Raw genomic sequence first — 24,894 nt, forward strand, 5'->3', positions numbered from 1 at the left:
AGAGGGGACAGGCAGGGAGGGAAACTCAAGGATTGGCTTGGAGACAACAAGCCGTTCCAAAACCGCACCCTACCCATTCCCACTTTGTCGCAGAGTGTGAGGCACATTTTATCAAGGTGTAGGCAATAAATACAGTGGCAAGGTTTGGGACAAACTTTACTTTGCAAGAGAAAATGTTGTAACTTCATAACCAGGGGAAAAAAATAAAACTTTGTAAGATTTTATGTTCTTCAGTGGATTTGTAGCACTCATATAGATCTATGTATATTGCAGTTGTTCACCCGAATTTCTGTGTATTATCCTTTTATCATTACAACAGATGACTAACTCAATACTATGATATATAGACAAATAAATAGCTGTTCGGTTTTATAACAGTCCCTGTAAATATACAACACATACATCATCTGAACGTGACTGTTTTCTAGCGACTGGAGAAGGGTATATTTTATCCTAAATACAATGTGACCTTTAAGCTGTTAATGTCTATATTGGCCTGTAAATGATTGCCCTAGTTTGAGCAATTTAGGTTTGTATGGAGCATCTTCCATGACGAACACAATACGGCATTGCACATCGTAAGTCAGCATAGATTCAGGCTCGCTGATGACGCACTTCTATACTCCATTTGTCGGGTTGGGATGGCACTCCATGTGGTGAACCAAAATGAAATGGAAGTAGGTAGGGAGAGGGTGGAGGGGTTGGTTTAAGAAAGGCCCAATGAAGGTGTGGTAGGTAACAAAAGGGCGAAGCAAGACAGGTTCGCAGGGAAAACTCTGAACAGGGAAGGACTAATGAGACTGATACAAAGCAGGTGGGTAAGAAAACAGGCAGGAAACAGACAAAGGTAGGAAGTAAAATAAAGGCCCATTTATGCTCAACGTTAAATACGGATCTGGATACGGACGGAGCCTTCTGTCCGTGCTCCGCGTTCTTTTCGTCCGTATTTCTGCACGTTTCCATAAAGTTTACAGATACAGGCCAAACGGAGCAGTACCACCGGGAACTGTGGGGACAGTGTTGCTGTCACTACCCGATACGTAGCTCGAGTGAGACACGAAGAAGAAATAACAATTCAGTTTCTCTCATCAGCAGTACTAGAGAAAAGAATTCTCCGTCCTCCAGTCGCGATGTATTTAACGGCCTCATCGACCACCGCCTCGTAAAGCTGCCTCTGTTTTTGTCTTTTATGCAAGAGGTACATTATCAATATCTCCTCCACAGTCGCCATGTTTGTTTTTGAGTTTGTTGTTGTCATAAGCATTTGACGCGGTGCTGCCTCTTGGTGGATATATTGGTTAACATCCATGCCAACGTATGGGACGCATGGACGTATGTGGGCAGTGACAGTAACATCGTTTGAAATGGACGTATACATTTTCATACGTAAAGGGAGCATAAATGGGCCTTAAGACGTAACTCACGAGGAGAGTAACCTACAAAACAAAACAGGGAACAAATCACTACAAAATCCTAGGACCATGATAAATAAACCTTATGGCGGCAGAAATAAATAACCATCTAGCCTTCTGCAGGTTGTCCTCTGCAGATTTGTCACTCTCCTCCACCTCTAAACCCAGAGGGGAATACATTTTAAATCCTAGTTAATTCCTTTGCAACTCTGTGGTCAAAAACGGCTGTTACTTCAATATTCACTGGTCAATATTTGAGCCTTGAGGAAGCTGCAAAGAGCTGCAAAGATGGGTATTATGCTGGCAAGTCTTTCACATAACCACGTATCATTTGATTCAGGGGTAATTTAACAAATATCACTTTTTGATATTAACTGCTTCTTTTCTCTATTCAAGTATTAGCCTTTTGTTGCCTTAATCTTGCCGTGAGCAGTTAAAGTGTCATTGTAATACATTAAAACCATTTCTGAGAGCCTTTATATCAGTGTCAGGGTGTAAGTGCTACATCTGTGTGTCCATTTACCAACATTTAAGGCTGCATTGGGATCTGTTTCCTCTGCATTATAGTCCCAGCAGTGCCTTTCTAATACATTCCATTTAGTGAGATGATTTCTAAGAGTGAAAGAAAAAACAATAAATGGGGATTACTGCAATCCAGCTTGAGCCATAAGGGAAATATGGTTTGCAAACATATTAGCACTAATAAAGCCATAAGTAACCACTGTCATGTAGACGCAAGTGAGAAATTATTTATTCATTGTCTCTAGCGGCTAATGCCTCCTGCTATTTATTTTACTCTCAGTTATTTTTTTTTCACAGCGACATCACTCTCAGGATCTTCCATACGCCTAATACATCAAAAACGTAATAAACCCAATGTCAACCTTAACGCTGAGATAACTTCTAACGCCTTCACATTCTGTATGGCTCAGACAAATCATTCTATGGGAAATGTTTTACTGTCGAGAGCTGTAATGCATATTTAATCAAGCATTTTATGACATCAAGTCTTTAATAAAACATAAACTACTTTAGTTTAAATTATGCATCCTATAAGTAATCTGTGCCTTTTTTTATAGTCATATTAAATGAAACTTAAATGACCCTCTTGAGAGTTACATTTTAAGGGATACCTCACCAAAAATAATAGTGTGAGTTTCAAACCGTTGGCAGCTGTAGTGAGCCTGGATTCACAGCAGATAAAACAGATACCAAAAATGTAATCTCAATAAATATATGTATGCACAATCTGTCAGCAACAGGACAAGATTTTGGTATCAGAGGTGTTCTGTTTCCCATTTGTAGTCAGAGTCGTATTGGCCAGTCAAGTTTGAGCAGCAGGTCGACAGGTCATGTGGAGAAGTCATTGGCTGAAACACAATCAGGGAAGCTGTTGGTGATCGTGTGGTGGCGATATAGCCTTATATTAGCTTTTTAAATGCAGTACACAGTTATCTGTTTATAGAGATAAGCCAAAATGGCTGCCACAAGGAAGAGGAAGTCTTTGATCTCCCTAAATATTGGCCATTACCCACAGGAGCTCGTGAGACGATAGCAGATGTGTTCTGAGATTGCCGAAGGTGAAAATCATGGTGAAAAAATGAAAAAATCATATCGTCATACTCCTGATATTTTGACTTGTTGACATATTGATCTTATACTGTTACCCATGGCAACAACAAGCATGGCTTAAAGTGAAATTCTTACAGACTCCGCGGTGGTTCCAAAAAGAGAAGCATCTTCGGTCGTGTGGAATAAACTGCATGAATGTTTTATGCGATAGTTGTGGTATCATAACAGCCTGTCACAGGTTACAGCGTGATGATTAGAGGAGAAAAGGCAGAGCATAAAGGTCCAGGTGGGAAAAAAACAACTCAGTCATTTAGGAGTTTGCTTAAAGAAGGAAATCACCTGTTGATTTATATATAGAGATCCCAGGGAGCTGTGTAAATGTGTCATTTGTGGTAGATTGAACTATTAATATTGTATACAGAATCTGAATCTCACTCTGAGATACTGTTGTTGTTCAGAAACTATGGAGATGAGAGATCATTTTTATTTAGTTTTTACTGAGTATTTGAAGCAAACTGTAAAACTGTATCACTTATTATGTTGCAGTTCTATTTTCCTAATATATATATATATATATATATATATATATATATATATATATTTACTAATTTGTCATATGGTCAAGAATATTTTTTTATCGCAAAAATACCCTGAAATATCATGATATTATTTTAGGGCCATATCGCCCACCCCTACCTATCCATTTGTCCGTCTATCTACTCTTCTTTTTAACAGACTCCTGTTAAAAAAGATTTCTGACGGTTGTTGCATGTTAATACTACAGTATATGCATTAAGACAATATAAACTTGCAAGCTGTCTTCAGATTTTGCCATGATGTTTATAACATGGTGACTATCCCTTTAAAATCTCTGGGTGAATGAGTTCATTGTGGGTAATGTCACTGAGAAGGACTTGTTCATGGCAGTATTGGATTTTACATCATCATCAGTGTGATGGACTGCCTTAAATTGACAGGTATGTAATGAAGTACATCAGTCAAACATAAATTGTGCAGTCCAGTTTTTTTGTCCATAGAATTTACAAAATATAAATATCTTAATAATAATTCTATAACAGTGATTGAGGATTTTATCCATATCACACACTAACATGAATACTACATACATACAGTAGAGCTCAGATCTCAGAAACACATGCTCGGCAGTCAGACATGCACACAGTCACACCCTGAGCACCCTAATCCATCACGCTCCCTGCAGAGTGCATGGACAGTGTTATTGGTCAGAGCCGGAGGCTTACAGATGTCTGTTCACATGAGCAGCCTCTGTTTCTCCAACCAGACCTTAATGGTTTATCCACACCCAGCAGCACCCCATGAATCATACACAGAGCCACACATACACCGGCCGGCATCGGTGATGAATTATGTTTATCTTGCTGTGTTAACAAGAGCCATGAAAATTAATCACCCTCTGTTCCAAACTGTTGGCCACAAGTGTAGCATCTTGACATTTGTTGAAATACGATGACAAAACTGTTGATCCACTCCAGGCTTGCTGCAGAGATAGAAACAAGGAGCTCACAGTGGTGTTGACTGGGTAGCTTTAACCATCCAGGCACGTTATTGAACTCTGTTAACATTCCAAAACTATGAATTTGACACATTGAACAAAGCACCAGGCAACAAAAACACAGAAATGTTTACTTAAAGGCAACCATGAGCAGATCATTAGCTGTAAACTGTAATAAATCTTAATCCTGTTGTATTTTTATAACCCCTTGTGTTTTTTCTGTCTCACTTAACACAAATTAATAGCCTCAGCTCGTTTTTTATAATCACTTTGCTTTTATGTTTTATTATTTTGCCGTTAACTAAACTTACACTGAATTAGATTTCCATAGAGGTTTAACATTCTCCTTTAGGGGCTGTGGCATTCACTGTGAAGCCATCACACTGAATCAGCTAGTGGGAGTGAGCGGACGTATGAACACAGAAAAAAAAGTCCAAATGATTTCCAAACCTCCAAAACAACACAATAAGTACATGCCACGTGTATTTTGTTTGCCCACAAAGACGTAAAAGGTTTCTCTTGTTGCTGCCACATTGAATCCAAGCAATGTTAGCACAAATATTAATTTTCACACGTGTCACCGTCATTATGTTGTTATGCTCTGTTATTATAATCACGCCTGCCACATCCTCCCCTGTCTGGTCAATGTTGTTGCTATGGTGAGCACGAGCCTCACATGAAGACAGACAGTTATCAACTTATTAACATTCAGGCACATTTGAGCGGCTGCATGCGGCGTACCATATTCATGAGTCGTGAACATGCTGTGTCGGCAGAATGTATTTTCTCTCCGGTTCACGTGTTCACGTCTGTCACTGTCTCATTTTTGTCTGTAATCAAACTCAAGGCTCGGACATTAATGCCAGCCAGAAATAACTGGGCCAATGTCCGTTCTTTGTTATTGACCAGCAGGGGGGTAGCTTGAGTCATCCCAGTGACACAGAGAGCACCAGTGGAGTGTTTTAGAGTCTAAATATGTATGTGAACAGTGTTTGAAAGGTCTGTTTACTCAAAATACCACAATTAAAATCTGGCTGGCGTACGTGCAAAATGGTGGCATTTATTAACAAAACAATCACTGAAACAGAGGCAAAAAAGCAATTTAACAAAACTCAGTTAGGATGAAGAAAGAAACAAAAACACTAAAGAAAGCTGGAGACTTACAGTACAAAAATATTTGTCAGTAATTGCTGACATCATAACTTCAGACCTGTAGGCACACATATTGAAAAGTGCACCAGGTTTAATTGAACGCCATTTACTGCACAACTATTTTACCTGTCTTCCTACATCTTAACAGGGCTTGTGCCCTCCCTGCTGAGAGGACATACTAATATAAACCTGTGGCAAATTCAGCCCTGAGAAAACACAGCAAAATCCTTATTTAAATGAAAACAGTGGTACGTTGAACACCCTGTTGTGTTACGCAAGCACCAGAACCAGAAATCGGTTTAAATATGTGTTTAATACTACAAACTAGGCTCAATGTTACAGTTGCCTCCCTTGCTATCCAGAATAGCAGAGAACATGCCAGTCAAGTGAAGGGGTATGTGGAAACTAATTATAGTCCCAATAATCCTAATTACAGTGATGCAACATTTGCCTCGCTTTTCAGGATGACAAGGCAAACATTTCAGATGAAGGATAATCCAGTTCTGAACATCAAGGCGAGTATTAGGTCTATCATTACTGCTGATCCCTGTTGTTGTGATATGATATTGTAATATTTACCATTATATATCTATTAGATTGGAGTGGAGTAGAAATGTTTATTTAAGTGCCACTTCACATTGATACGTTAGTAATAGTGATGTGCGAGTCATGAATGAATCGTTCAAAACTCGAGATTCTTTTTACTGACTCGGGAGTTACGAGTCATTGTAACTCGTTCACTGACTCACTGCTGCTACCACCAGCTAACTGCAAAGAGGAGAAATGCCACAAACTGTTATTCTCACTGCAATTGCGTAAATGTATCAAGCTAATTGCTGTCTTAGTTCCATGGCTGAAGCAACGGCTCTGGTAATTATTTCAACCCAACTCCCCTGTCTCCTCTCCTTTCTGCCCAAGCTGAGCTGTATCACAGGCTGATACAGAAAAAGAAGGACTGACTGACCCAGTAGCTCCAGCTCGTAGAGCCCCTCCCTTACCCGAGAAACTCGCTGCCCCGCACCGTTCAGGACTCAACTCGCACCTCGCAGCTCACAGTTCACTCACTCTCCCTCCCAGCTCGTGAGTGGGGCACACTCTGGGTGACTGACTCAAGTGACTCGAAAACCTGATTCACTTTAGTGAGTGACTCATACAAACTCGAGTCAGTAAAAGGAATCGAGTATCCCATCACTAGTTAGTAACAATAGCAAAAGAGACATATGTCTTAAAATCACATTGCAGACCACTCCTAATTGTGTCATGTCATGTACACGTAGCTGCTGATTGGGTAACACTTCTGACACACCCTCCAAGTGAAAGAAAGTGTAAGTTATCAATAAGCCCATTACACTTTGTTTTGAAGAAGACTTGTTCAACCCAAACCGTAGCAAGACGTTGCATTGTTCTCAGATTGAACGTGCCAATTTTCACTTTCCCCAATTATTAGGCCAAACACCACTTTAATTGTGTCTCTTGGATGACACAGACTTTTAGAAATGAGTGGATCTTCAAGTGTTTCTATTCATTTTGACGGGATTATGTAAACTGCTTATATTCTAATCCTCGCTTGGAGAAAAAAAATGCGTCACAGAGCGTCATTCCTGTGGGCCATGGCAACATTAAGTCCCTGCACTTGCCTGCAATGAACTGAATGTACAACCTACTATTTTTAAATATCCTGTCAAGAGAGAGACTCACTCCTGCCTGTTCTATTTTGTTCTGAATGTCCTGTGTGGGGAAAGTCCTGTGTTTTGTGACCAATCCACCATCCCAACCTGCCTCCTAACTGGACAGCTTGGGACTGCTTCCTTATTTACTGCCGTCAGTGCAGCACAGGAAAGCAAAACAAAGTGGGAGCCAGATTTTCAAAGTCTTTTTTTACATTGAATATATGTCAGGGTAGATGTAACCTGAGATGTTGCTCAGCCCTTGAGGTATCGTAGGTGGGTATTCAGATTTCCAATTAAATGTTACACATGTTTTTGCAGCTAAAAGTGCAAGATCAATATATACCTCTTTTGAACATATCCTAAGGGTCCGCCTTACTTGTGCCGAGTAAAAACAGGCGAGGTGAAAATGGAACATCAAAGTACTAAAACACAACAATATGAAATTAATTACACAGGTCCAAAGGGGTTGTAAGACATAGCAACACCACAACATATGAAAACAACAACCCCTCTTGTTTTTACAGTGTCAACACAACAAATAACAAAGTTCATTCTCTGGAGCTTTTTCTTGTGAATAAAATATTCTTTAAATGCTTTGTGCAGGCTTGTGCAGATTATAAACCATTTACTTACTCACAGCTAAATAAAGCATCATCAAAATTCTAATTCCTTTAATATGCCAAAGTCTAAATACATCACCACTGAAATTTTCATTCTGCAAAACATGACAAGTGCCCAAAATAGGAGAGAATAATGAACAAATAAATAGCTTTTTCTGTGTTTCCATATTACAGATTCAGCAACAGATGAGGCTCATAAGGAGCCATGCTAGAGGTTATTGTAATTTTCATTTCAGTAATTTGTCATACAGCTCACATAGAAGATTATTCAGGGTCTTCTGTCAAAGAAAGGGTAAAACCAAAGTCATCATAATTAAAATTTTGCCAAAATGCCTACTTTTTTATGTAAATATATTCAAATGAGAGAATTACCACAGTTTAACTGACACAGTTGTGTATCTGTGTATGTGTCAAATTATTTGGTGTTTTAATAACGCATCCTCGATGATAGCCTGTGGGACAAGGCTGATGTTTCTTTTTGATTTGGACCATGTGTGATGAATTTGTAACACGAGTTTCTCATCAGAATCGTCTCAGGGATGATTAACTGTCATTATCAAATCAGTTTTTTATCATTTAAGGAGAAATGAAGATGGAAAACAGAAGGAAGGAGAAGTCATCACACTCCCTCAGGTGGGAACCACAGCTAATGGGTTGATGGAGGGCCATGAATTATACATGATTTCACTGAATGGACTGTTTCGGGTGATTTTAAGGTCCATTACGGCACATCTATCTGCCGCCTCTGTGCATCAGTGGTCCAGGAAAACGCCAAGTCAAGGTGGTTTAGAGCCAGATTGAGCTATTTCTGATGTCAAGTGTTGTTTACACACACAGGCAGCGTAATGAAGATTTAGTCTTTGCAGATGGTTATGTCTGTCTGGTCTCTCTGTGGCTTCGCTGTCACTCTTTCTTCCCGTCAGTAATAGGCTAAATATTTGCTGTAAACATTTTTATGTGTGGTTTGTTTGCTGAAATATAATGAGACAATGTTATCTTCTGTTTATGTGAAAAGAACACAGCTTCAATTTTCTTGTCAGGGTTTTCTTCTGAAATGAGAAACCATCCGTGAGAGATAAAGCTTGTGTCCTCCTTATGAATGATACTTATCAAATGATTGCTGCAGGCATGGAAATTAATAAGTAGAATATAATAATACAATACAATAATCATTCAAGCTATGCTCAGCTCATAAAGGTGTTTTTCTATTTGATGAAATACCGGCAGGTGGGTAGCTCTTCTCCATCACCTGCATCCTGGAAATTACCTCTATATACTGCTACAACAAATACGTTTGAATGAACTGTAATGCCACCTGAATTTAATTTGTCATCAACATAATGAGAAAACATTTTTAATAAATGTATCTACCAAGCATTCGCCAGAAATGTATCTTTAAAGGTATATGCAGGAATTGTCAGTTACAATTTGTACAGTCACCTTTTTATAAAGACGCAACCTCACCTGTGCACTGTGCACAAGGACTTCCCGACCACAGCAAAATCAGTGTGCAGGGTCCTCATTTTAGCTGCAAAATGAGTTTAGGACTGTTTAGTTTCGGACTAGATGTAACAATCCCTGATGCACATACTTGAGACTATGAGTGGGAGTAATAGTGCCGTCTGGGGGTCCGAGTGGGAGCCAAAGGGTTGGATGGATAGAAAAGTAGGAAAGAGCAAAGGTACACAGAAAAGTAAGAAGAAGCATAGGGAAGGGAGAAGCAAGGCGAGACATCTGTGTGGACTGACCTCCCCCGCTGGGCTGGGCCGGGCCGGGCCATAGACTCTACCTCCCCCTACTCCCTCGTTTTGATGAGGAGAAAAACTTACCTAACTTTAATCAAGGTGGAGTTTAACTGGTTGATTGTTGTTGCACATGCATGCAATTGCGGGTTAGAGCTGGAGCCATTCTGGGGGAGAGGGGTTGAGAGTTTAGGGTGGGTAAAAGCTTGACTGGGGTCATCAGTTGGGTCCCCTCCTTCACTGGTGTTTCGATGACCCACAACACCTCCAGAGGGCTCATCGGCAACACCTGGCGTCCCAGGCGCGCCCCTACTCCGTCGTACCCTGCTGTTGTTAGCAGTATTTCAGGGCCGAAGTGGCATCTTTCCTCTTAATCCATAGCCACAAAGAGAGGGCTTTGATTGTGTGATGCTGGGCTTGGCCTCGAATTCCCATTTATTTGAGCAGCCTGGTAGTTGACTTGCATACGAAGCCTCTGCAGCCCACTTCGACTTGGCAAACCTTTGCTTTCCAGCTGTGTTGCTCAGCATCAGCTGCCAGCTCGGCATACTTAAGGCTCTAGTGCTCGTGGGCCTCCTCCACAGGAAAAGCACAAGGTCTGATCTGAGGTTAGTGGAGGCAATCTCAGATGGGAAGGACAGACACTGATTCAGATCTGCCAGTAACCTCCAGACTCGTGCCCCTCTCAGTTGTCTGGTGTCTGATTTTACTGTACAGGCCTTGGTAGGGATAACTGGTACTGGAACAGGTAGCTGTGGACCCAGACCCGAGGTGAGTCTGAGTGAAGAGAGGCTTTGCCCGACCAGGCCCTGGGATGATATTGTCCTGGAGCGACCTCTAGCCCAGTCCTTGCAGTAGCCCAGGGGCTCGGTTCCAACCTGTAGCCCTTTGCTGCATGTCATCCTCCTTCTCTCTGCCCCCTTTCTTGTCACTCTCAAGCTGTCCTGTAATAAAAAAGGCAAAAGCCCAAAACTAATTTAAAAAAAAAACAACAACAAAAGAAACCAGCAAACAAACAAAAAGCAATATCGTCTGCCTTCTGCATAGAAATGGTGAATTTGTAGTTCACAGCAACATAATACAAAACAGCTTCTGGCTTTTGTTTGATATCTAGTTCCAGTAAAAACATTTCAACATTTCCAGTCTGTTGTTAATGTAGTTAGCACATTAGCTTGGAGGGCCAACTTGGCTTGTTTACTATATTACATGAATGTCAGTACATTGATTTTTAGAAAAATCCTGTATACATTTTTTTTCCTTCAATATCTGCTCATTTCAACCGAAGCATGATGTTTTATGGTTATGTTTAGGCTCTCAAAGCACTTGAGGTTAAGGTTAGGTAGAGGTCGTGGTCTTTGGAGGTTTGACTGATGGAAGGAGAGATAATTACACATAGCATTGTGTCCTCATTATATTCTCTGTGGAAAAGAGCCTGTCAGCCTATGTTCCACTTTTACACTTGACATGGCAACTATAACCACAGTTGGAAGGGTCAATGAGTGAATTGTCTGTGCTATTTGACTCAACTGACCTCTCAACAAAGGAAGAGTCATGCAAGGTAGTTTTTAGCAACAGAAGTGGTTTTTGTAATATAATATGCGTGCAATATGTTGGAAACACTGACATAACATGTTAACAAGAACATGTACACGTGAGCTAAAACATGTTCCTCTTGAATTGTTAATTCCACTGAATATTTATTCCTATCGTATATTTAGTGATACACCAGGTTTGAGAAATCTAAATGATAAAGACAGCAGAGACGTCTGGTAATATTGTATAACCAAAGCATGGTGACAATAAATGGGTGATCATCAGCGTGACAAAACCTCAAGGGCGTAGAATAAATTAGAGGCTTAAAACTCATTAATAAAACACCTCATTCACTTAATTTAGAGGAGATGAGGCCATTAACCCCCACACAGCATGCCGGACATGCGTAAGCCTCAGACACACAACACACAGGAGAAACACAAGCTGTCATCTGCAGCCATGTTAACGACAGGCTCAAAGTCAATAACGGGGTGTTGGAAATTACCACCAGCTCCAGAACACTACTCACTGTAGGGTGACAGCCTTTACAGCATCTCGAGGTGTCTCGTCGGTCCCCGCTCAAATAAAGCCTGAAATAACAAACACACTGAGCTGTCAGTGTTAAAAGTAATCAGAATTTAATGAACTCACTGTCATCTCTGGTTGCTAAGAGGATTTAGGATTATTGAGGAGAGAGGTGCAACAGAACAGGAGTAAATTACCTTGCAGGTAGAATGACAGCTGGGGTTTAATAAAGTGAAGGCCAGGGGGGGTGATGTATCATTGTCACTTTGCACATCCAGATTAATTCAATAATGTTACAACAGGGATGTGTCTAAGTAGTCTTTACACTGAGAAGTGGGGCAACAGTGCAATCACTGTTGTGCCTTTGGAAATTGAATTAAAGGAATAGATATAAACCAACAGTCAGCTGCACCTCTAAAACTCTCTAATTGATATCTTATATCACACCTGCGAAAACCAATGTGTAAAAATTTTATTTTTCAATTATGGGTGTGTTTGTTAATGTAATCTGATGCTCTACACTAAAAGGAGGAAATGTTCGAGGAAATGGAGTGTTCTGTTTTTACATGAATTAACGAACGGTTAAGCTCATCACTCATTCACTCCCTTTGACGCTCTGCTGCTCCGTCTCCCCAGGCAGGGTGCCCAGAGTGCACTTTGCTACTCCAAGAGCTCAACAGTGCATTCCAGCAGCGCTCCGAATTTACCAATGGTCTGCTTTGTGCCAGAGTGCGCTTTGGACTTGGAGTGAGGGCCTGTCCCATTATGCGTGCTTAATCACACTTACGCACTTGGACACTTGACCTGCGTGTCCATGTGCTTAGTGTAAGTGCACCCATTTCTCTCCCATTTCTACGACGACCAAAAGTGCAGTGCGCTTGATTTGTACTTTACCCACACTTACGGTAAGACCGCACCTGAGCGGTATTTGGCCAAGTATAAATCCCACAATGCATCACCAGCTGGTGGAGTTCCGCCAATAAACTAAACTAATAAACTAGTATAATCGTCATCGGTGGGCAATGCATCTTGGGATAGGCTGTGCCAAGAGGGATTCATCCGTTGCATCCTCCAAATTCTGGCAAAGAAGGCTGCATTTCTCGGCCGCATTTGAAGTAGCCTTCGAAATGGGACAGCCTTGGTTGCACTGATGTGACACAATCAAATGCAGCTCCTGAAGTGAGACACAGCTTTGGACAAAAGTTGCATTATTTGTACTTTTGCTTTCGAACAGCAATGTTCAAACATTGAAATAAGCTTCTGAAGATCTGAAATAAACAGTATACTTCACTACACACTAAAATAAACAGCAGCTCAGGTCTCAGGAGGTTAATGAACAGACAGGAGAGTGGTATCAATCTTCTCATCTAACTATCACTTAGATGAGAAAACAAGTGCAAAATTAATCAGTGAAAGCAGAATTTAAGTGCCTTTCACAGGTAGCGTCCTCTAATTCCTGAATAGCTTCATAATATTTTCATTGTAGGTTGATTAGCTCTCTGCAGAGCTCCATAATAACCCACAGGCATATTGACCTCATTGGGGACCCAGCAGTAGCAATCTGTCTCACATTTAACATTATGAAAAACAAAAGCAGCTTGATTAAAATGTCATACTTCGCCTAGACTTGACAAGCATTCAGATGTGGTTGTGTGCTGCAGGCTGTGGCTAAAACTTCATTTTAATCCATAAAAAACACATTTTGACTACAGTTTTCTCATGAATAATGGATGTCGGCTTTAATAGCATTTTAATCACAAGTAAAATAACTGGACTCTGTTTGTTGCTTCTTGCGCATTTCATTTGGGTCTTCCTGCTATGGAGATAGATTCTTTTATATTTTTTTGACATAGCAAACATTGAATATCATATATTTCTTTGTTGGCATAACCTCTCAACAGTTGAGACAATCATCATCCTCTGTACTAATGGATCCATGCTCTATCTGCTATTTTTATGAACCACCCTATCCTCTATTCTCTTTGAACTACCTGTCTCTTCTTTGACCAATTATCCACCATCGCCATCACTGAAATCCTTTGATCACCCGTTTTTGGATAGTAACTCAAAGCTACTGAGAGGCAAGTTGACTCAGGGATACACTTATCTATCCTTTCAGGTTTAACTTTTTTATCTGTTTATCAAAACTTTTTCAAATAATTTGAAGCTTAAATTTCAGCAAACATTTGTGCACAGTGTGTTCTGTAAACATACTCAGGAAGATAGTTTCTTAGTGAATTGAATTTGAAAGCTCAAGGACTCTGGGGCTTTACTCCTGCGGACAGCTTCCTTTAAAGTCATTAGGACTGATTAAACCAGAAGTTTGCCATTACAAAATGAGCTGGTAGCTGATGCGAGGGGTCTGAATTATTCACAAAACATCGCAAGTGATGCTCTGCCCAGCTCATGAGGCACCTCCTGCTGCGATTGCAACGCACCTGGAGTTATTCAATAATTTCAGCTGTTCATTCACATTCTGCAAATGTTGCTCGAATGGCAGGAGATCAATGGTTGAAGTGTGCTCTGTACAAACACAAACTCGACACATTTAAATAATTTCTTGGCACTCTACTTGTGACCTTGTAGTGTTGTCTCTTATGTCTTCAAAGGGTATATCTCCATTGCAAATGTCTGGATGATTTCCAGATTGTTGTACGTGCTGTTCCGGTGGTTCAGAGACAAAAAGACAACATTGACCTCACTGCACTTTTTACTTGTGTGTATAAATATGATGATTTATTGATTCATATTTGCAGACCAGTGCACCAGGGATATTTTTGAGTTCGAGGGGGTTCAGCGTTGTTCAGATTGTGTCTTTTGCTCCTTCACAGAGACTTGAAGAGTCACAAAACAACCATGAACACAGAAACATATTTTCCTTGAGGGGTGCTGCCATAAATGTGCGCACATAACTATGTATGTGCATGCACTTAGGTGAGATGGCTGCCAGCTGGAGCCCACAGCAGACAACTGTTCGAGAGCAGCAAACAATGAAACCTGGTGTTTTTTAATGAGATATCTGTAGCATTTCCAGCCATGATTATGCCAACGAAAGAGGGTATTTTAAGCCAAAACAAAAACTTTTTCGAATCATAACCAAGTGGGGTTTTTTGGTGCCTAAACATAGCCATATTAGCCACACTATTGTTGAAATGTAAGAGGTTTCAAGATATCCTCTACGTATTAACCTATAAATGTTACATATCTGTCATTTCCAGAAACATAAAATTCATGTTTATTCTGGCAATTGGGTTGAGGACCTTCAGGAAAATTACTCAGACGTAGGCTACTTACATCGGTGGGTCCGTTACGCCAAAAAAATGTGCACTCCTTCACCATGAACACAACTTCTCTGTGGACTATATGTGCCAAAATTTCTAATATTTCCTTTGAATGATGCTGATGAATGATGTTGCTATGAACCTCCATCCCAATGCATATGTCCCTGCAGTGGAAGTCCTTCATGCCCAAGATATTTTATGGATCTAAAAAGCAGCTCCAAAACTTTCCTGGCAATGTTCCGATCTTTCTCAACCTGTTCACCCTGTCCGCACTATTGATCAGCTCTCACTGCTGCAAATGTCCCCAAGTTTAGCTGACCCATAAGCTAACCTTGATTCTTGCACTTTGAGCTGACGTGATGACATTGTCATGTCAGATCGAAGGTATTAATAAAAGTCCTGCATTTTAAATCTCTTTTTATATTCTATTTTCTGACAGGCACCTCATCATATAATCGCGTTCAAAATTTAAAACAAAGGTTCAAATACCCCATGAGTGATGGTAAAATAGCCAACTGTTTACAAACTTTGTTGTTCCACCCCTTGTCAATAGGGGGTGCTGTAGTACCCTCCGTACCCACCTTCCGCACCACAAATATGACTACAAAGACAATCTACATGACTACGAAGAGAAATTACTACATTATTATTATTATATTTAAAAATGACTACAGAGTGACTCAAAGTGACTGACTACAAAGACACACAGAACAACTGCAAATAGACTCAAAATAAATGCAGAAAGACACAAAATTGCTACAAAGACACTCAAAATATATTCGAAAACACTACAAGGAGACACAAAATGACAACAAAGACTCGAAATTGCTACAAAGAGAAGAGACACAAAAGGACTACAGAGATCCAAAAAGGTGACAAGAGACTACAGAGAGACACAAAAGGACTTTAAAAACACTCAAAAGCCCGTGGAGATACTCAAAACAACCACAAAGAGACACAAAATAACTTCAAAGAGACTCAAAACAGCTACAAAGGGACACAAAATGACCTCAAAGAGATCCAATGAGATGACAAGAAGCTCAAAATAAATACAAAGAGACACATAAATAACTACAGAAAGACTTCATAATCACAAATATACAACAAAGATGTACAAGACAACCACAAAGACACTTAAAATGACTTTAAATGAGACACAAAATGACTACAAAGAGACACTCAAAACAGCCGCAGATGATGCAGTCACCATTTTGTAGGGGGAAGTTTTACATGTCTTTGCCTAGGGACCCGTTGTCTTATAATAAATGTATGCTTTCTTTGCAGATACACCAAAATGAAGACCGCCACCAACATCTACATCTTCAACCTGGCTCTGGCTGACTCCTTGGTCACCAGCACGCTACCATTAGATACACCAAAATGAAGACCGCCACCAACATCTACATCTTCAACCTGGCTCTGGCTGACTCCTTGGTCACCAGCACGCTACCATTCCAGAGCGTCAACTACCTGATGGGGACCTGGCCGTTTGGAGACATACTGTGCAAGATAGTGATGTCCATCGACTATTACAACATGTTCACCTCCATCTTCACGCTCACCACCATGAGCATCGACCGCTACGTCGCTGTGTGCCACCCAGTCAAAGCGCTGGACTTCAGGACACCGCGTAACGCCAAGATTGTCAATGTCTGCAACTGGATCCTCTCCTCGGCCATCGGGCTGCCTGTCATGTTCATGGCCTCCACCGCTGTCACCGTTAGAGAAAGTAATAAGTGACAAGCAACCATTCATGACTGCGCTTTTTTAGCAGACAAAGACTCGCAATACAAGCACAAAGCAGGAGTAAAACACATTCAGTTCATTCTCTGCGTTCCAGCCTTAAAGAGCAATGTACTCAGGCAGGATCTATAAAAGGAGACAATCCACCAGAGTTGTTTAGGTTCCTTTGTGTAATGGCACAAAAGAAACATGTAATGCTATATGCCTGGCTGGTGACTAATATAACCATCTACATAGTCAAAAGGCTACCTGCAGTCAGGCTTCTCTGATGGTGTCTCTGCATGATTGCAGAGGAAATGGAGGGAAAACTGCCACTGAAATTGCTAATGTGTGATCCTGCTCTGTTTTGAAGAGAGAGCATAATGAGGGATTTACTGACTCAGTGAAGTTGTAACTCTGCGTGGTGCTAAATGTTGTTGCTTTAGTGCAATAGGACACATGACAGTGGTGTTTTTAATGGCATTTCTGCCTTTATGAGAGATTTTGGCAAAGAGGTGATGGAATATTGGGATGAAATTAAATAAATGGTCAGACTCCAAGCAGGAATGTTATGCTTCATGGTCAAAGTTTTACGGATCAGTGTGTAGGATTCAGGAGGATATATCAGCAGAAATGGAATATAATATAATAACTGGTGTAAAATCACCTGAAATCTTACCTTACCTTACCTTACTTTACCTTAGAATGAGCCGTTTGTGTCTACGTAGGGACCAGGTCTCCGTCCTAAGAGTCTGCCATGTTGCACTGTCATGTTTCTACCGAAGCCCAGAATGAACAAACCAAACACTGGCTCTACAGAGGGCCATTTGTGTTTTCACGTTGGCCACCCTAGATCAAAGCCCCTCTGCGACGAGTAGCATCGGAAAAAGGATTTCAATGTGAAACCTCTTGATTCAGTGTATTTAGTGGTTCAAATCAAAGAAAGAGACCTCTCGGGATAACTGACCATTCGCTAAGTCCTGTCCTCCGACACAGACTGGCCAATCATAACGTAGCATCAGGCCAGCTCAGACCAGGTTCCAACAATAACACAGCTGTGCTCCATTGACTCTAATGCAGTTGTTTCAGATTTTCTTTATTTTCAGTCGTGTGTTAATGATACTCGTTCCCTGGAGAGTTTGGAAAAAGATAAACGTTTCTTCCCTGTTCCAAAACCAAAATCAAACCCTGAAAAGTGTAGGGTTAGCTAGCTAGCTACTGAAGATATAGCCTACTGAATGTATACACATGCTGCTTTTGCTTTTTAATGTTCCAATGTTTGTTCCTTTATCCTGGAGAAAATTAGGACATATAAGTACTTGTGAAATTGCTTGTGTAGAAGTAATGTATGTTTGTGCCTCTGTTTACTCGTTAACGTATATCTCTCCTCACGCTGCACAGAATCCAGCATTGTTGACTGCAAGCTGATATTCCCCCACCCCTCCTGGTACTGGGACACCCTGCTGAAGATCTGCGTCTTCATCTTTGCCTTCATCATGCCTGTCCTCATCATCACCGTCTGCTACGGCCTTATGATTCTCCGGCTGAAGAGTGTGCGCATGCTATCGGGTTCCCAGGTTAAGAGAAATCTGTTTATCTTATACAAACATGAGCCAGAATTAGTGCACATAGTGAGGTATGTCGTATACTTTGTGCCAGAGGCTTTTAATTATATGCAAATTGGACTTTTCAAACACAAGCATTAGTGAACATTTTGTGAAATCTCAACAGCTTGGGTCTAGCAGCTACATGGTTTACGCTATGTACAAAATAACTAATTGATTTTATCTCTCAGAGCAATGAAGCAAAAGACAAGGCTGGTCAGAGCCTGCATGCAAATACAGTGCGCTCATTGCTCTCCAGAGAAAGTAATTAGGGAAAACCAACTTAAGCCTGAGGTTGTGGCTCAGTTTTAATTCATTGCAGTATAAAATGAAATGAACCAACAACAGTAATTTTTGGAAAATGTACCAGACGCTGGCTGCAGAATGTGCACATTCTGTGGATGTATTAACAGTAGACGCAGATGGAAAATCAAAGTGTTTGCGGATATGATGTGCTCCTACTCACAGCTCTTCAGTTGCCTCTGCACTTCTTCTCACCACTTTTCCCCCATTCCATCTTTTTTCTTTTCTCTCCACCCTTTGATCCTGCTACATTACCTCTCCTCTCATCCCCCGCTAACCATCTTCTCCCCATCCTTCCTCTCATCCTCCACTCTCCTCTGTACTTCTTGCTTCATCATTTTCATTTCCCTTACCTTGCCTTCCTCCCACTTTCCCCTCTGTACATCCTCCTCTTTTCTCTATCAATCATCTCGTACTCCCACTTAACCCCCAACATTAAACGTTTTACCTCCTTCACATACTCACACAGGAGAAGGACAGAAACCTGCGTCGGATTACCCGTATGGTCCTGGTGGTGGTTGCCGTCTTCATTGTGTGCTGGACGCCTATCCACATCTTTGTCATCCTCACAGCTCTGATCAATATTCCCAGCTCCACGCTGCAGACTATCACCTGGCACTTCTGCATTGCCCTGGGCTACACCAACAGGTATACACCTCGCATTAGCTGTAGACAAATATATTCAAAGTAAAAATGTGGGCTTGATAAGTGGAGATAAATCATTAAAGCCGAGTAAAGCGCAGATAACAGGAGCTACTGATAAGAATTGTGTGTTTTACAGATAAGAACAAATGGTATTGACTTTGTGAGAATGTGCATTTGTTGGTTCATGGTTTTATATAATGACCTAAGTTAATTTGTAAATTATACAACCCATGTTCAATTGTATATGAAGGTAAAAATGATGTTGGTGAGTTTATGGGGAAGCTGATTTTCTAGTGTTAAACTGTGACCTTGTATTTGCCCCCTGCAGTAGTCTGAACCCGGTTCTTTACGGCTACCTGGATGAGAACTTCAAGCGTTGTTTCCGTGAGTTCTGCACCCCGAGTCCCTCGGTGTTAGAGATGCAAAACTCGTCCCGGACCGGAGCCATCAGCCGCAAGCTCCCACAGCGCGAACACCACAGTGCAAACACAGGAGAAAGGTCCAATCAGCAGGTAGATTCAGTCAGTGTTCAACATTTTAAAAATATGCTTTCTTGTAAGTGTTAAATGAGAAGATCAACACTATGCTCGCTGGCAAAATGTGAAGCGTGCCGCACTGCCTTTTTTTTTTAATTAAATGCCACGTGTAAAAAAAAAAAAAAAAAAACCAACTTGCTGCACCTTTTTATTGTTGCCAAGCAACCACGCCATCACGTCCTTACACTAAACTTCCCACGTAATCAATCTACCATTTCGTTTTCACAGTAATTAGTAGCTAGTACCTAAAATGTTCAGACAGAGGGTACTTGCTCCATCTCTGGCTAAGGGAATGCAGCTGTCAGCAAATAGTGTGTTTGCCACAGGGAAAGGAGATCTGTGTGGGTACATGAGTAGCCTGATAAAGAGGGTGGATCATGGGGGGTACCACCAGTTGGTCCAGGAGCTTCAAATCCATGCTGGCCATCTCCAGGCATATTTTAGGATGACTCAGGGGCAGTATGACAACCTGCTATCTATCGTCAGGCTGTATAGCTCCGGCTATCCAGCAACTGCTACCACCAGGTTCTCCTCCATTGTTTACCAGCTGTAAACTTGTTGTCATGACCACCAAATCATCTGATTGAACAATGGGGAAAAAGATGTCAAAAAAAGAGATGAGGTGGAGCGGGTTTTTTCAACTTGAGGAGTTCCGAGCACTCCAGCAAAAATGCAGGCACCTACAGTGCTGAAAAGTGAGGTGCTGAAATGCGAGGCGCATCGCGACGCAACAATCACAAGCAAAAAGTTCCATTCTTATTAAAACAATTACAAAATGCTGCTTAAACGCATGTGATCGGGTCTAAGGTTGCCAGGTCACCAGTGGAGACTGCACAGAGGTCACTTTTTATTTATTTATTTACCTTTATTTAACCAGGAAGTCCCTTTAATATTGAAAATCTCTTTTACAACAGAGACCTGGCCAAGGGAGTAGCCAAGAAATAGTCAGGCACATAACCTCCCATAAAACCACTTTTTGTGAGCTTCAGAAATGCTTGAAGGTAGTTGTTTCAGTCCTTACATTAAGCTAAGGGCTCGTACACATGTCATGTTTTTACATCTTCAAATCCATTGATTTCAATGTAGCCGTATGGAGGGCGTGCTCAAAAGCAAGAGTAGCATTTCCATGTGCCTGTTTCCCAGTGTGTGATGGATGCTGAGATAAACAAAGTTCAACTTTTGGGACATAGTAGCGTGCACCTTATGTCATCTGACAACGAACAACCAATGACAGCTGGGTGTTTTCTTCCCTTTCTCTTGTAAATATCAGTCTGTGGTAAATATGGAGAAGAAGTGGATCATTTTAGTGCAGGGCTACTCAGAGCTTTACATCTGTTCCACGTACAACACTTTAGACCTAATGCACACTTCAAAAATTACGCCTGAAAGAGGATCAGCTCCAACTCAGGATTTCCAGTAAATAGACTATGAAATGATGCTGGTAATGGTTTGCTTAGCAGCTCCAGATGCAGCCTCCCTCTACGACCTTGAACATTGGCACAGAGTAGACACAAGAGTAGCATCCAGTGCACAACCTCACATTTTCCAGGTTAAAAATGCAGCATGTGTCCCAGCCTTTAGATTGTAGCTTCAGATTGACCGTACAGACATGAGAGTGCTTTCAAACTTCACTTCAGATGTATGGCTGTGAGCAGGCATGCATGTAAAAGTACATCTACTGTATACAACCTAACATAAACATACGTTATCTTCTTTTAACTCCTCTCTGCAGGTATGACTAGCCTTGGAGGGGTCGTCGGTGGACTCTCGCTGTTGTGGCGGCGTTGCCAACGACGATCTCAACTCAGAGGTCACGCAGGTCACCACAGGGCTCTGACCACACAAACGCAAACAACTCATACACACAAATAATCCAGGCTCATGACTGAGACTCAATAGCACAGACCATTTTGACGATGTGTCGCAAGCTTAACTGCAGCGCTGCATCAGGTCAGGCCGTTCACCTGCCGGGCAGTCTAACTGTTACCAACTGCATGGCTGAGCAAGGCTTTTACTCTTACTGAAACACATACAGAGATGGGTTTAAGACAGATTAAAACATAAACCAAGTATCATTACAGTGCCCCTCCTGACTGAAGAAGCTGTTGCTTTAAATTGTGCATTACAGCTTTATAGGATTTTTTATTTAGTTTTTATTATTATTATCATTACTATGACAAGATAGACTATACAGACTGAACATGTGCAGTAAACAAAGACAGACAGATCTATAAAAATCTATAAAAGCCGCCCACACACCACACTAACATGTTTTTTTCTGTACGCTCCAGACAAAGCTGCCTCATTGATCTAAACCTCCTCTCCTAACCGTCCTCCTGTCGCAGATACTTGTCTTGTTTGCAGGGTTAATATGACTTCAGTCCAATCTGTCACTTTTCCTCCTGATGTTTTCTATTTGTACGTGCAAAAGGACAGTGTAAGGTGCCAGGAAATGTGGATTAATGGGAGTTGACTGGACGGTGAAGAATCTGATCCGATTTTAGACTTGTGAGAGAGGCTCTGCGGCTCCCTCGCCACATGAAGACATCACTGGACAGGAAGTGTTATTCAAAGTCATTTGCAGCACAAACGGTGCTCCCTGTCCGCCCTCTGTGTGGAGTCCACCCTATTAACACTGCTCTCATTGATTGATCTCCACAGCACCGTGCTGGCTTTGGTCACTTCAGGAAAATTGACTGTGTTGACGTACAGCTGTGCTCCCTCCTCTCCATTCACCTAACCCTTTGTTTTATATACTGCCCCTTCAGTCTCCATCCTTTCATTTCCTTCTTCGATCTTTGTTCTGTCTCTGTGAAGATGTTTTCTACGCTTTTGCTGGACTTTATCATTAAGTACACATACAGTAGAGCGCCTTATGTTCTCTCTGCTGAATCTGACAAACTTCTGAATGTACAGAGGGAGAACCAGCTGTGTTCATCACACTGGATCCTTGTGCTGAACTGTGGATCCTCTAAACCAGCAAAGGCGATGCAGCAGCCTGTTTGCGCAGCTCACAGAGCGTGCTATTGTGGCATATAGTGCGAACATGTGTGTCTACCAGTGTATGATTAACCACAGCGTAACAGCCATTATAACAGCAATTGGTTTTATTGGAGTCACTTCTCCTCTGAAGAAGTTAACAAGTGAGCCAAGCAGGATTGTACATCTGTTGTAATCTTTAGAATTGCTTGTGCTTGACGTGTCGTGCTGTATGCTATACTTGCCAGTTGCCTTTACAGTAGCTCTACTCAATATTCTGTGTACCAGTATTTTTTTTAATGATCTGTAAAGATGAACATGATTGTATTACCCTCCCATGTAAAATACTTTAAGTGTCCTGTTGCTTTTTTTATAAACGTGAAACCATGAATTTGCCAGAAGATGATTTCTGATGATCACGGTGGACCAGCAAGTCATTGCAATTCTAAATATTTCTCATATTGAAGCTGCCTTGTGAACTGAAGAGATATTAACCGGAAAACAATGTGTGTAAAAGCTTAAATTGTGAATTCCAAAATGAATGCAGAGTTTAACTTTATCTGTTTCATGTAGGGTTTTTGTTTTTGTTTGTTTGTTTTGACTTAAAACTTGTGTATCAAGATGTCACTCTGTACATACAGACGGTCTATTTTTGGTATCGCTGCTTTCAGTCAATTTTGAAAGAATATACAATAGACTGTTATTATTTGCAGTATTTCAGGCTAACAGCCACCATGACAGAAAATATGTTTAAAGGTTACTTCACCCACAAAATGAGCATCTGTAATCAGTCAGTCACCCCATGTTACGTTGAATCCATGAAGAAAACTTTGTTTCTCTTACATGCCTCAGGTGAACGAAGGATCTAAAACCTGAGAAAATTCTTGATGAATTGAAGTCATAGGGGTTCCTTTTTGACAACGACAACTATATCAAAATATCTGTTAACAAATTCTCACGCAACTCATGCAGTATAATCCATGTCTCATTTATCCAGGCGTTTGCTCAGTACTTCCCAAACACATGCATGTTTGCTAAAGCCATACTATTTGAAAGACTTGTAGGTAAACAGCCTTACCCACAGAAGAGTAGTGCACCTAGGCAAGTGTGTGCGTTTGAACTCCGCTCAATGGAATCGACAAATGAAGTTCAAAAGCATGCACTTCTGTTAAAGTTGTGTGACTTGTAGCTGTGTCTCAATTCAGGGACTGCCTTCAGGGTCAACGTTGGCCACATCCTTTGAAGACTCCATCAGCCAAACTAAACAATCTCCGAAATGGGACGGTCTGGTCTGCAGAGGATTACCTGGTTGCATCACCAGTTGTTCTCGCCCCAACCCATTGGCGTTACTGTCATTAGCAACCAGCTGCACTTGACAAAAGAAGGAGTAAGCAAGTAAGTTAGTTAGCCCTAAATCATGGGTTCAAGAGACTGTTCATACAGTCAATCATACAGTCATTCATTCATTTCCGTAACCACTTATCCTCTTGGGGATCGCAGGGGGGCTGGAGCCTATCCCAGCTGACACTGGGCGAGAGGCGGGGTACACCCTGGACATGTCACCAGACTATCACAGGGCTGACACATAGAGACAGACAACCATTCACACTCACATTCACACCTACGGACAATTTAGAGTCACCAGTTAACCTGCATGTCTTTGGACTGTGGGAGGAAGCTGGAGTACCCAGAGAAAACCCACGCTGACACAGGGAGAACATGCAAACTTCGCATAGAAGGGCTCCCTGCTGGAGGGAACCCTCTTGCTGTGAGGTGACAGTGCTAACCACTGCGCCACCGTGCCACCCTTGTTAAGATATATATGTTATTTAATACTTGAGGAGATGATTCACCACCATAGACACCACCATTTGATATATTTCAGGCTGATGGACAGTGGTGAATTGAGATTGTTAAAGCTGTTTAACAGTTAACCATTAACTAGTTAACAACTGTTAGTTAACTTAACTTAATATATAAGTGCGCAGTGCATCTTGGGATAGGCTGGGCCACAAAGGATTCATCCGTTGCATCCTCCAAATTCTGGCAAAGAAGGCTGCATTT

The 24,894-nt window shown here is 41.3% G+C and overlaps 1 protein-coding gene across 1 annotated transcript in view; it reads left to right on the forward strand.

The window, feature by feature from the left end:
* Positions 1–24,270, forward strand: part of oprm1 (opioid receptor, mu 1) — a 39,522-nt gene extending 15,252 nt beyond the window's left edge. The window contains exons 2-6 of the mRNA XM_049600922.1: positions 16,412–16,770; positions 18,165–18,340; positions 19,140–19,318; positions 19,644–19,827; positions 21,584–24,270. Coding sequence (XP_049456879.1) covers positions 16,412–16,770; positions 18,165–18,340; positions 19,140–19,318; positions 19,644–19,827; positions 21,584–21,589 — 904 coding nt within the window. The 3' untranslated portion in view covers positions 21,590–24,270. The remainder of the gene's footprint in view (positions 1–16,411; positions 16,771–18,164; positions 18,341–19,139; positions 19,319–19,643; positions 19,828–21,583) is intronic.
* Positions 24,271–24,894: the final 624 nt, after the last annotated feature.

This window comes from Epinephelus fuscoguttatus, linkage group LG16, assembly GCF_011397635.1.
Source record: "Epinephelus fuscoguttatus linkage group LG16, E.fuscoguttatus.final_Chr_v1".
NCBI lineage: Eukaryota > Metazoa > Chordata > Actinopteri > Perciformes > Serranidae > Epinephelus > Epinephelus fuscoguttatus.